This window comes from Eulemur rufifrons, chromosome 9 (assembly GCF_041146395.1).
Source record: "Eulemur rufifrons isolate Redbay chromosome 9, OSU_ERuf_1, whole genome shotgun sequence".
NCBI lineage: Eukaryota > Metazoa > Chordata > Mammalia > Primates > Lemuridae > Eulemur > Eulemur rufifrons.
Window position 1 is genome coordinate 9,852,666 of NC_090991.1, and position 13,462 is coordinate 9,866,127.

A 13,462-nucleotide genomic window follows, 5' to 3' on the forward strand; every position below is an offset into this window, starting at 1 on the left:
GACAGAACTTAAGAACAAACTCCTTATAAAATTTAATGATTTCAGGGATGGACTGAGGCCCAAGGAGAAAATGACCACGTGTTCCTTCACCAGCAGACAAGGCACCGGGGGCCTCCATGGCCAGACTGGGCTGACGGGACTGCAAGCTCCTCAGGAACTGATTCTCTCACAGTCTCTGTCTCAGAACATTCTGGAACCATGCTGTCTCCTTAAAACCGGATTTGCTGCTGTTCTTTCCTCTTCACCTCAGTCCAGATGTCCGACAGGTCTTGGATAAACTGCTGGATCTGAAAAGCCAGGGGGACCACAGTTAACCCCACCCAGCCAGAGGTTTACTCCAGCCCAAGACGGAGCATCTCGGGCATTAATTTGTAAGCAGTTCATTGCTTTCCTGTGACTGCTTTTTGAAGAGGTCACTTTCCCTCATTTGACAATTTTTTGAGGTGACATTGAGTATCAGGGGTAGCAGATTAAAAGCAATAAACAGGAATGGAGTTGGGAACTCCTAGAGGCAGACACAGCGACAGTACGAAGTGCAGGCTGACCGTCTAACAGAAGGGAGAAGGAGGGATAGCCCCACACCGTGGGAGAGGAAGCACTTGGCAGGCAGGGCCCAGTCAGCGTGGGGGCGGACGGCCCTCCACAGCGCCACGGCCCTCGGCCTGTCATGCACCCGAAACCCTGAGCTGATGCGCCTCGTGATAATCTTGAGTCGTGAAGAGAAGTTTAAATTCTATTCACTGGCTTCCATTTCAAAGAGCACGACATCAGTGTGACACAGAGGAAAGGGTGACACTAGGTCAGGACTTAGCTGTGCTCTGGATGCAGCTCTGGGGAAATCACTGCATCTTTCTGGGACTCAGTTTCCTCCTCTTTAAAAAGGGATGAGGCAGAAAACGTTCGCCTGAATGGCCTCTAAGATCTCAGTTCTAAAACCTCTCCTTTTCAAGGCCGTCTCTGGAGGTGGGACGACACGGACTTTGTCCAGTGTGCTCAACAACCCTGTCAGCTGCTACTACTGTTACTATTACTGCTGTAATTCCTATTTTTGCAAGTGAGAAAACAAAGAGTCCATGAATTAAAGCAACTTTCCCAAGATTACAGAGAAGACAAGTTCAGCATTTCCCAAACTGTGTTCCTGTACATGGTCACGTACCCCAGAAAGAGTTCTGTGGTCTGGTAAGTCTTAGAAACACTATCTGCTGGGACAGCCTCAGGGCACAGGACCATAGCAAAGATTCTACAAGTCCTGTTTTTTTTTTTAATCTTAATTTGTTTAAATGAGAGTTTTCTAAATGTATTAGTCCCTGGAGTCCTTTTATTCCTTCATAAGAAACAATATCTCAAGATTCTAGCATTTGCCAAGCACGGTTTGGAAAAGGCTGTTCCAGATAGTTTGGCCTTTATTCAGGGATGATGCCAAACCTTTCATGACACAGTATATTGAATTCCAATTTTCTTGGCCTTTTGCAGAATCATATTTTCTAAGTCATATTCTGTACCATGTCCCCAGTTCCACAGAAGCAGCTGCCTTATGAAGCCTGTGCCTGTATCTGGTTGTTGAGAACATGATTCACTGAGTGTCTCTGAAGCCTCATTGAGAAATTTCACTTAGAACAAAGTGCCTGGAAAAAGCATGCTTCCTCTGCGAAAACCTTACATTTTCTTATTTTAGTACAAGAACTACATGCGCCTTTTCATTCTGGTAACCCGGAAGCTCAGAGCCAATTATTGCTCCTATTGAAGGCCCTTATAATCCAAGAATCACAGTCTATATTTCTCTCTCCAGTGTTAATCTCTGATTTTAACTTATACTTTCCCAGGTCTTTATTTTTAATTTTTCAGGCTACTTGGTCATGTGTATTTTTGTCAGTAGGCTCATATCCTATGAGAATGAAGTGAAATATTTTAAAATAAAATTTAGGCACTATGAAGTACTCCTATAGAGGCAAACCAAGGTTGAGGGATTAAGAAATCTCAAAATTAGGAGTGGACGGACTAGAAGCTGTGGTCTGAGCAGGGAGTGCACGGGCAGGAGCAAGGGGCAGAAGGACTCACCACCCATCACAACTTTCTTTACAACAGCTGAAGGAAGGGGGCCTGAGGATCCCTCGGAGTCCCTGAGACCTTATTGTGGGAGAGGGGGATCTTCCAGGCCAAAATTCTTTTTACAATAGTGCTAAGACATTATTTGCCTTTTTCACTCTTATTCTGTCACAAGTACACAGTGGTGTTTACCGGAGTGGAATTTCCGTGACATATGCGACCAGGACAGAATGAATGCAGAGGCAGACATGAGAATGCACCTGGCTTCTATTAAGCCAGACATTAAAGAGATATGCAAATGTGTCGAATAATGCCGCTCTGCTCTCAAAATATTTTTTGAAAAATTTTTTCATGAAAAATGCTATTTCTGTTCATATGCTTTTTAATGGCATCTTAAAATGAATCAATTAAACAAATATTTTTAAATTTCCTGTTTCAATTTCTAATATAGCAAATATCAATAAATACAACTCATATAAAGAAAAGCTCTCCAGGGGTCCTGAATACACTTTAAGAGTGTAAAGGTATCCTGATACCAAAATGTTGAGAATTGCTGCTTCCGGAACAAACTTTCTTACAAATCCCCTTCTTTGGACTGTAAAATATTTATAATTCTGTTCTACTAACAAGCCTTAAAATGCTGATTATTTGTTTTAGGGAAATCCTTCTTCCTGGCTGGTCAGTGAGTGAAATCCTTTACATTTCATGAGTTTCACTCTTTTTTTTTTTTTTTAAGTAGGGAAAGTGCTTCTTAGCCAATTGCATTTATTGGCTGCTGTTTCATATTCATTCACCAAATACTTGTTGAATGACTAGCATGTGACAGGCATTGTTTTAGATACAGGATGGATATAGCAAGGAACAAAACAAAAATCCTAGTCTTCAGGAGTTTACTTTCTAGTATTTCACAGCAGAGCTAAAGGCGTTTGCCACAGAGACAAAAAATTATTTAGTCATGGTTCTGTGCATCTCAGAAGCACCCTCAGTGCATCTACTGGTGCAGGGTTTCCCAAAACGCAGGATGTGTATGTACCTTTGGCCACAAGTGAGATGATTTTAGGTGGCACATGGATGTGGTTGGCATTAAACTCACTTTGACTCATGCAGTGAAAAAGTTATTTCCTTTTCAATTTCCTTTCAATTACTTCAAAGGACATCCAGATTGGTACTAATATATGACTTTAACACTTCTCTAAACTTGCCAATTTTTCCTTTTAACAAAGTGTGGGCCTTAAGCACAAGTCTTCAGCAAGCCAAGGTATCTCACTAGAATCTAGTAAGACTGTTTTGCATAAGTAATGGATACAATAGTAGGTTCCTCCTACTGGGTTGGGGCCAAAAAGTATCTTGGGGATACAGTGGTTCTCAAAGTGTGGAACCCGGACCAGCACCATCACCTGGGAACTTGCTGAAGATGTAAATTCATGAGTTCTCATTTCAGACCTGCCGAGTCAGAGATTCCGGGGCTGGGGCCCAGCAATACTCCTCATGTCCCAGCTGATTCTGATGCTGTTAAAAATTGGGAGCCACTGCTCTGCCGGATTCATTCTCACACTTAACCTCCTTGGGGAACCGCCTTGGTCCCGCCAACCCAGCTGGTCTCAGCGCCTGCACTTCCTCCTACCATGTCCAGCTGCTTGTGCGTGTCGTCCAGCGACACACTGGTGGCATCCTTCAGCTGCTTGCTCACGGTCTGGAAGAGGTTCAGTGTTGCCATTTTAATGGTGCCAAGCAGGAGGGTCTTCTTGGCGGCGGTGTTCTGGATGTGCGCCCAGCGAGATTCCTGCGGAGGGCATGAGGGCGAGGCATGAGCATGGCGCGCGCGCGCCCAGCTCCCCCGAGGCTCCTGCCCCGCCCCAGCCCCCTCACCCAGATGATGACATCGCTGCGGGCGCGGTCGAAGCGCATCTGCAGCCGGGCCAGCTCGTTGTTGTGCTGCAGGATCTCATCGTCCTTCTCCTCCATGTAGCGCGCCAGCCGCGCCTTGGCGCGCTCGATCTTCTCCTGGCCCTCCTGCGCCGACTGCATGAGGTCTCGGTGCATGCTCACCAGCGTCTTGTAGCGCGAGATCACCTCGTGGATCTCCTCGAACTGCGGCCAGGGCTCTGGTCATTGCACCGCCAGTCCCCAGGGCCCCGATGCATCCATCCATCCTGGCCCGCCCGCCCCCAGCTTGGACGCCTGGACACCAGGACACCAGGACAGGCAGGCTCTGGGCCAGGCTTACCGGCTGAGGCTGTGAGGACGTTGGGGTCCCACCACCCGCTTCTCCTGGGCTTGTATGGACCGGCCCATGTGTTGGGAGGGTGCACAATTGGACCAGGGATTCTCAGTCTTAGTTACATGTTAGAATCACCGGGGGAAGGGGGAGGGAGGCTTGGAAAGGAGTCTTCCAGGCTCCACCCTCAAAGATTCAGATTCAGATTAATGAGAACGTCTGAGGTGGCCCCTGACACCTTTTTTTGCAAAAGGTCCTCCAGGTTTTTCTAGGCACAGCCCCAGGATTGAGAACAGCTGGTGGAAGACATTTTGAGACGTCTCTCAAGGCAATAATTTTCCTATTCGACAAGAATGTACCAAGAACTACTTACAAGCCAGGAGCTGTGCTAAATGCTAGAGACATGGCAGGAGATAAGAAAACCAGGCTTTCTTAGGAAGCCTACAGCCTGGGCAGCATGAACAAGTAAACAGTTACAACACAGAGTGCTAAGCCTATGTACGGTTGAGGGGTGTGCTGGACAGAGACTGCTGGGTACGGCCTTCAAGCATGGTACTCTCTGGTACTTGTTCAACATTTGCTGAATGTTGAAGCAGGGGCTGGAGAGGCTACCAGTGGGGCAAGTGGCCTGCCAGGCTTGGCTTACCTCCTCTTGCATGATCTGGAACCATGCCACTCTGGCCCCAACCCGCAGGCCCCACTCAAGGGAACAAAAGCCCCACAACCACTCCTCTTGACAAGGTGGTGTGAGTGCCTGTTCTGTGATGCCAGCTCACCTTCCCAAGGGCTTATCACAGTGTGCCTTCCAGCCATCCAGGGGACAGTCCCTGAGCACTTTCTCTATCTCATGACATTTCCAGTGATGGACTGATGTCCTCGGAACTGCCCTGTTGGACCTTCCCCAAATATGCCTCTTCAGGGAAGGGTCACCCAACCCAGCGCTGAAGGAGATGGGAACAGCCAGAAAAGGTTTCCTGGGAGAAAATATGGCTGAAATGAGGCTGCAGGTATGAACAGAGGACAGCCAGGCAAAAGCAGGTAGGGGAAGGTGAGACCGTGCTACAGGTGGAGGGCGCAGCCTGGGTAAAGATGAATGGTGGGGGGGAGTGTAGCATATTCAAGATGCTCAAGGTAGTTTAGTGTGAGTGGCCTGAGTTCAAGATCTGGAGGGAGAGATTGACCTGAAGAAGAAGAAGACAAAATGCTCAGTAAACCTTAGGAAGGAGTGTGGATCCACTGAAGGATTTCAAGCAACAGAAAGATAATTTATGTCTGCATTTCTAAAAGTTCCCTTGGCAAACAATGTAACAGCACACAGCAGTGAAACTGAATGAACATCAGCGCAACCAGGAATGCATCTCTGAAACTTAATGCTGGTGTCAAAAGGACTCATGTGCCGACTTGAAGAGGTTCCCACTGCCCAGTGGTTAGACAATTGGAACATTAGTAAGAATAAGTGTAAAGGATTGAAACATATCAAATGTGTTAAAAATCTGTGAGTTCATAATGACAATAAAAACATCACAGGTCATTTTCAGAGGGTGCTGGAGAACAGATTCATTGTTCTGAAAACTGTAAATAAAATATCAGGTGTTTAACAAGTTTTTTCTTTAAGACCCACATAATAATCAAACAGTTGGTAAAGGAAAGAGTATCTTTATGAAGTCCTTTCCTTTATGATAGTATCTAGCTAATAAATGAAGAAGGGTTGATAGTTAGGACTTGTCCCCAACACTGAGGAGACTATTATAGCATTCTGACCTCTATCATCAAAGATTAATTTTTCCTGTTTTTACACGTTATCAGTGGAATCATACAGCATATTCTCCTTCGTGTCTGGCTTCTTTCCCTCCGCCCAATGTCTGTGACACTTAAGAAACATACCAACCAAATGCAGTGTGAGGACCTTGTATGGACCCTGATTGGAACAAACCAACTGTACAAAAAGCATTTGTACAATCCTTGATACTGATATTGGATATTAAGGAATTAGTATCACATTTTTACTAGGTGTGACAATGGTATTACTGTATGTTAAAAAGAGCTCTCCTCTTTTAGAGACACGTGCTAAAGAGCTGCATACGGATGAAAATACATCATTTGCTTCAAAATGGCAGAGGTGAGAAACTGCAGGGGACAGGACAAGGAAGTGATAATTGTTGGAATTAGGTGCTGAGTCAGGGATGTTCAATAGACTATTCTCTCTACTTTTGTATATGCTTGAAAATTTCTATAATAAAAAGTTTTTTTAAAAAAAAAAAAATCATTGATTGGGAAAAGCAAGTAAGAGAAGGATACGTACCATGCTATTCATAGTTTAAGGATACGTAATATGTCACCGGGTAACAAATACAAGCATGAAAGCGAGAAATTTAAAAAGCAGGATATTGGTGAGCTCCGAGGAGAGGGGAAGAATGAGATTTGGAAGAACACACAAGGGGTTTCAATTACTGGTAGTGTCTGATTTCAGAAAAAAGAATCTGGGGCAAATAGGGAAAATTATTAAGATTTGACAAAGCTGTGTGGTAAGTAAGTACGTGGATGCTGTTATGGGTTTCTCTATACTTTCCGATATGCTTAAAACATTTAAACAAAATAAAGGAAGAAAGAAGGGGGAGAGAGAGAGAGAGAGAGAGAGATATCATGCTGGCTGTAGAATGCCAAACAGGCTGGCCAGGAATGACTGTGGAGTTGAACTCCAGATGAGGTACCTTTGGTAGTGTGGATGAGGAACAGGCAGGGATTGGATTCCAGAAATACTCAGGAGGCAGAACAGACCATATCTGCTGATTGATGGCTGCAGGACTGAGCAAGAGGGAAGAGTCAGAGACGAGGCCCCGAGCTCCGGTGGGGCCATGGGTGGGTGACCGTGCCATTCACCAGCATAGGACACACCAGCAGCAGGACTGGCCTGGGGATGGCAGGAAGCAGATGAGATGAGTGTGGACAGAACGAGTTAGATATGAGGGTCTGAAGCTTAGGAGAGAGATATGGGCCAATTTCCTCAATTCTAAGATACATATTTTACCAGCTCCAAATTTGAGACATATCTTACAATTAATCTGCTGTTTTAATATGGTTAGTCCTCCCTCACTCCCTGCCCCACCCCAAACTCCCAGCAGTTAAGTAAACGATTTATCTTACAGTAGCTGATACCTTAGAATGGAGGAAATGACACAGATTTGGGACTTACACATAAATATTAGGTTAAGTATGAAATGTCCGATTTCCTGAAGTACTAAGTTTGACAGTTGGTATCGCTGACATTTCACTGTGACAATTCTTGTTTTATTTTTATTGTGAAGGTACATCCTCAGTCTTTCAAATGCACATTTTGGCTTGTGATTATCTTTCACATGTTTTAAAGAGCAATTTTTGTGAAACCATGGATAAATAAAAAATTCTTATTTTCAAATATGAGTTCTGCCATGAAACTATTGCAGCCCAGACAGCTCAAAATATCAATGAAGTGTTTGGGAAGGATGTGGCTAATGAATGCACAGTACATTGATGGTTTGAGAAGATCCGTTCTGGTGATTTTAATCTTGAAAATGAGCCTCATGGGCGACCTGAGACCAAGGTGGATAATGACGAGCTGAAAGCTGTAGTGGAAGTGAATCCATCTCTATCTACAAATGAATTAGCAGCAAAATTTGACGTTACTATTCCTACAATACTGGACCATTTGAAACAAATCGGCAAGGTAAAAAAGCTGGATAGGTGGGTTCTGCATTAATTAAACTAGCGTCAGAAGAGAAATCGTCTCGAAGCTTGCCTTCTTTGCTGACAAAAAGGTGAACCATTTCTACACTGTATTGTTATGTGTGATGAAAAATGGATTCTTTTTGGCAATCACAAGTGTTCGGCACAATTGTTGGATAAAGATGAAGTGCTGAAACACGTCCAAAACCGAATATTCATCAATAAAAGCTAACAGTGTCTGTTTGGTGGTCCAGCGCTGGTATTATGTCATCCACTACAGCTTCATGAAACCTGGTCAGTTGATTACAGTGGATGTCTACTGTAACCAACTGGACAAAATGATGAGGATGGTTGCGATGAAGCAGCTGAGATTGGTCAATAGAGACAGGCCAATCCTTTTGCAAGACAACGCTCGACCACATGTCTCATAAACAATGCTGCTCCAACTACAGAGGCTGGACTTGGAAACTCTTGTCATCCACCGTATTCCCCAGAGCTTGCACCAACTGACTGCCACTTCTTCCAGGCTTTGGAACACTTTTTGCAAGGAAAAATATTCAATTCTCAACAAGCTATGGAAAACATGCCTTTCGAGATTTCATTGCCACTGTCTCTCCAGGCTTCTTTGCTGCTGACATAAACAAGCTACTGTTAAGATGGGAACACTGTGTTGATAGTTTAGGCACATACTTTGATTAAGCATACTGCTTCTTGTTTGAGATATAATAAACTAAACTTTTGATTCAAAAATAGGACATTTCATATTTAACAAACTAACAGATTAGATTTTATATGGAAACTGTGGGGACTTCTAAAAGTTGTGCATCCTTTGTCTCCCTGATCCCCTCCCAGGACATGGATCCACACCCCTGGGGGGCCTCGCTCCATCACGATGAGGAGCCCTCCCTGCTGCTGGTCACATGGCTGGGGATAATCACTGACATGGCTGGTATCTATGGGAGGCCCCAGGAACTGCTCAGGGAAAACAGTGGAGGGTCTGAGACAAAGACCCCAGAACGTGTACGGAAGGACCTGGGAAGAGAAGCTCCCAGAGGAGCCTGAGAAGGAGGGGCCAGAGGCAGGAGGAGAGGAAGGTGCCACAGAGTTGAGGGCAAAGGTAGGTTTTAGGGAGGAGCATCAGGAGTGCCAAATGCTGCAAGAGGCGCAGCAGGAAGGGGGCTGAGAAGTTCCCTAAGCTCTGGCCACAGGACTTTAGGGAGAGTGGCTGTCAGTGGCATCATGGGGCCCACTGAGGAGTGGTTAAAAGCAAGGGCTCTGCCGCTTACAAGCTGTCAGACCCTAAGCAGGTGACTTCACCTCTCCGTGCCTCTATTTCCTCTCTGTGACAGGGTAATAAGGTTGCTTTCCTCTTGGGGCTGGAGAAACGCGTGTAGGGCACTAAGTGGCAGCAGGTGAGTGTTTCCTGGTTCCTCTCCCTTCCTCTCCTCAGTTGAACTTCCAGTAAACAGGGGACACCCGAGAGGAGGGGAAGCAGGGATAGATGTGGATGCCGGCAAAGCTTCCCGAAGGTTCTCCAAAACCTGGTTCCCCTAATACACACGCACACCATGCGCACTCACGCCCACGCAGCTTTAGACAGACACAGCCACGGACACTCATGTAGACATAAGCACACAACTCATGCAAGACATTGACACAGACACACATAGACACACCACAAGGTCCCTTGAGAAACATGTCCTGCCTCACCAAGGGCTTTTTCTAGCCACGCTCCAGGACTGGCTGCATTGCCTCAGAGCAGGGTGACCATCCTGCAGAGCCCCTGGAGGCCCAGAGGGTCCCCAGTCCCCGGCCAGCTGAGGCTGAACTGCACCCCACAGCCCCAGACCCTTGGGAAGAGGAGGTGCCAGGGCCTGCCCCCAACTCCTCGACTCACCTCGGAGTTCTCCACCACCTTCTCCAGGTACTTGTTGAAGATGGAGTAGTTTTGCAGCTTGACACTCAGCCGCTGGTGCTCCAGCCGCAGGGCCACCATATCCTGCTTGGCCTTGGCCAGCTCCCGCATGCGCTGCCTCTTGAGCTCCCGCTCCTTGTTGGCTTTCTTCAGGGCTCGGATCCGTTTCTGGTCGTTCTCCTGGGGCCGGGGGAGGCGGTGCTGATCAGGCAGCTGTGCCCTGCCCTCCCGGGGCCGGGGGTGCCCTCAGCCCCCACTGTCTGCTGAGCTCAGACCACCAGGCAGAGATTGCTGGGCCACCCATGTGGGAAAGGAGGGATGAAAGAAAAGGATCTCCGGGATTTGAAGCTGGTGGAGGGGATTTCTGTGGACTGAGGTGGGGCACAGGAAATGGTGAGGGCAGAAGTTTAATCCAAAGTCAAGAGGGAGCCTTGGGGGAGCCGATGGGAAATGATTCTGATGCTGTGGGATTTGGGCTCTGGACTTCAGAGAGCAGACTAGGGAGAATCCAGGAGAAAAAAAGGTTGGGGGAGAACCATGTTGCATCAGGCTCAGTGTCCAGAGAGAACTCAACCCCAGGGAAGGCTGAGACAGTCCAGAAGTGGGAGCAGGCACCCTTCTGACAAAGCGTCTGCTGTTTCTATTCTTAGCAGTGTCCATTTGTCATGGGGAAGATTCTTGGGCCCGAGTTGGGAGGCCCAAATTTTCTCCCGATTTGGTACTTCATTTTCTCCAACTGTAGAAATGTGAGGCAGTCGCCCCTCTCTTCCAAAAGCTGGGGCAACAGTGCTCAAGCTATAGGGAGATGAGATAGGAGACATTCCTCATGCAGAGGGCCTGGCAGGGTAAGGCCATTCCATGGAGCATGTTCCTAGGAGCTCAGACAGGCATCTGGCCAGGGCTGCAGGAGATGACGCAGGCCATTCGATGCCCAGAAAGACAGATCAAGACTCAGCTACTGCAATCGGTCCAACCCCACCTTCTTCCTTCTGCAAAGCCCTCCCCCTAGATTAGGGGCAAGCCCACCCCTCACACTGCACCTGTGCCACGTGGCTCCTTTTTCCTTTCAGAGGCTCCCATGATTCCACATGGGCGGGCATGTGTGGTGGTGGCAGGAGGAAGGACATGGAGGGTTTGTACTCTGTCCCATAAGTGCAGGAGAAGACTGAGGGGACCAAACCCAGTGGCTTTCAAATCTACTTTTGCATCAGAACCCCCTGGGGAGCTTTAAAAAAATCTAGATGCATGGGCCCAGCTCCAGAGCTGCTGAAAGCAAGGAGAGGGGAGAAAGTTCCCGGGGTCTGTATTTGTAACAAGCTCTCTGGGATTCTGAAGCTGCTGACCCTCTGATAATTTGGAGAACCTCTTCCCCCCAAATCTCCTGCCACTCCAACCATCCCATGAGTGTTTCTCTGGCTGGTGAGAAGGCCTGGACCCTTGGAGAATGTGTCCAGTTCATCAACTTCCCTTCCCACATGATTTAGGCACAGAGTGGGGCAGAAGATGCTTAAGAGCCAGGCTCCTCTGTAGCAGAGGACAATAATTACACCCTCCCCACCAGAGCTGGGCCACGCCCTTCAGGGTTCCATAAGTGCTGGCAGGAGTGGGACTAGATAAATCTGGATTTTAAGATGATTAAATTGTTCCTCTAAGGACCTAGTGAGAGAGGTTGTCTCGGAATGGACTCTGGTGCCTGCCTTCAACTGTCCCCTGCCTGAACCTTCAGCACAGAACCAGGACAGAGGGGTGGGGTGGGTGGGGCGAATAAAACCCATCTCATTCATTGTTGTGTTCCCAAGTGCTCAGCCCTGACCATGGCACATCCATCCATCCATCCATTCACTGGATAAACTGTATGTCCCAGGGACCGGCAAGGACATAGGAAACAGCCACCTATGGGGGCAGAGACTGACAGGTAAACAGGAAATTACAAACAGAGCAATAGGTGGAGGACATAACAGATGCCTGGGGAAGCACCAGGCATTGTTGGAGCACTCAGGACACTTTTAACCCAGGGCGAGGAGTCAGCAAAAGCGATGAGGAAGAGGAGGAGGAACAATTTGCCCGACTGCGGAGTGTGGATCCCCTGGCCTGTGTAGCAGTCCACGCCCCCTCAAACCTGGATGAACTGCTCAAACTTCTGGATGTGGGCCTTCAGTTGGGCTTCCTTGACACCCAGTTCCTCCCAGCGCAGGTTCATGGTTTCCATTCTGCGCTGAAATGCCTTTGGGGCAGGGGTGGGGAAGCAGAGAGGTCAGGAGGGCCCCTGACCTGAGTACCAAGGAGCACCCCAGCAAGCTCTATCCCCAGGCCCAGGAGGGTCCACAGGAGGCCTCCCACTTGCCACCCCATGCCCGGCTCGGAGCAGAGCATCCCAGGACACTGGTAGCCCCAAGACTCAGATCTTTTCTGTTGTGCCCAGAGAAACGAGACCAGACCACCATCTAGGACTCCTGGTTCTAGCCACCTCCACCCACACAATAGAGGGCTGTCTTTAGGCTCTCCCTAGCCCCAGCCCACCCCCTCCCTTCCTGCATCCCGTCCCCGAGTCCCCCACCTCCTTCTTCTTCTCCATAGCATGATGCATGATCTTGGCCTCCTTTTTCTTCTCCAGCAGACGGATGGATGGAGAATCCGACTGTTCCTCAGCATTGGGGAACTTCCTGCCCAAGACACGGGCAAGAGTGGCCTCAGGATTTGAGACCTGGGGCAGGCTGGGGCTGGGAGTAACCCATGGAGACAGAGACCCATGGGGAGGGAAAGGGGTCCTCTCCCTGACTTCAGGGAAAAGAATGGTGTGCTAAGGAGAGAGGGCCACTCTGGTATTACAGGAGTGAACTGGGGTAGGGTGACAAGGCATGGGACCAGGGTGATGGGGTGTCCAGTGCCAGAGTGATGGGGGCAGGATTGTTTGGAGTGCTGGGTCATAGGAGAGGAGGGGCAGGTTGGAAGGTGGGGTGTGGGTGGTCCCAGGCACAGAGAGGTGAGGCAGGCCAGGCCCTCAGACACTCACTGCAGCAGTTGCAGCAGCCGCTCCCCATACTGCAGCCGGAAGTACTCGGCCAGGTCTTCCTCTTCCATGATGCCCAGACTCATGCTGGCAGTGACCTACCTGCCTAGGCAGCTGACTCTTCACAGTGAAACAGTGGGTGACAGAGTCACAGGTGGCTCAAGGGTGGTGGGACTCTTGCTTCTCCCCTCCTCAAGCCTTCAGGGCCCTACAGCGGGCGGGCGTTTGGGAGAATGAGCAGAATATGGCTGGAGACTGGGGATCCGCAGCTCAGGATGATGTGTCGGGGGCGGTGATGGGAGATGTGGTTACCTAGCAACGGGTTGTCTGCTTCTATGGACCACACATGGAACCCAGGCTTTGCCCTTTGACCCTTGTCCCCGTTGACCCCACTCTTGCTGGAGTCCCTGCTCTGGGCTCCAGCCCTTACCCCTCAGGAACTCTGGGAAGAGGTCACCAGGCGTGATGAGAGGCTGGTTGCCACGGAGCCAGGGCCGGGGGGCAGGGCCCGCGTGTCCGTGGCTGAGAAGGGGCATTTGGCAGAGGAGCGGCTGGGCCTCTAGAGAGCTCC

General features: G+C 48.7%; 1 protein-coding gene across 1 annotated transcript; it reads right to left on the reverse strand.

Moving 5' to 3' along the window:
* Positions 1-209: 209 nt before the first annotated feature.
* On the reverse strand, positions 210-12,977 carry CCDC42 (coiled-coil domain containing 42). Its single transcript, XM_069483091.1, has 7 exons — positions 12,895-12,977; positions 12,439-12,544; positions 12,001-12,105; positions 9,864-10,061; positions 3,916-4,137; positions 3,671-3,829; positions 210-287 (listed from the first exon to the last, which is right to left on the reverse strand). The coding sequence occupies exons 1-7, from the start codon at positions 12,975-12,977 to the stop codon at positions 210-212; spliced, it is 951 nt and encodes a 316-aa protein (XP_069339192.1).
* Positions 12,978-13,462: the final 485 nt, after the last annotated feature.

What these genes read in the sequence shown, in the direction of transcription:
- CCDC42 (XM_069483091.1), bottom strand. Translation starts at nt 12,977, where the DNA reads ATGAGTCTGGGCATCATGGAAGAGGAAGACCTGGCCGAGTACTTCCGG. An exon ending in AGGTGGTGGAGAACTCCGAG is followed by an intron (nt 4,138 to 9,863) that starts GTGAGTCGAGGA and finishes CCCTGGCCGCAG; the next exon opens with TTCGAGGAGATCCACGAGGT. An exon ending in GCAGCGATGTCATCATCTGG is followed by an intron (nt 3,830 to 3,915) that starts GTGAGGGGGCTG and finishes TGCCCTCCGCAG; the next exon opens with GAATCTCGCTGGGCGCACAT.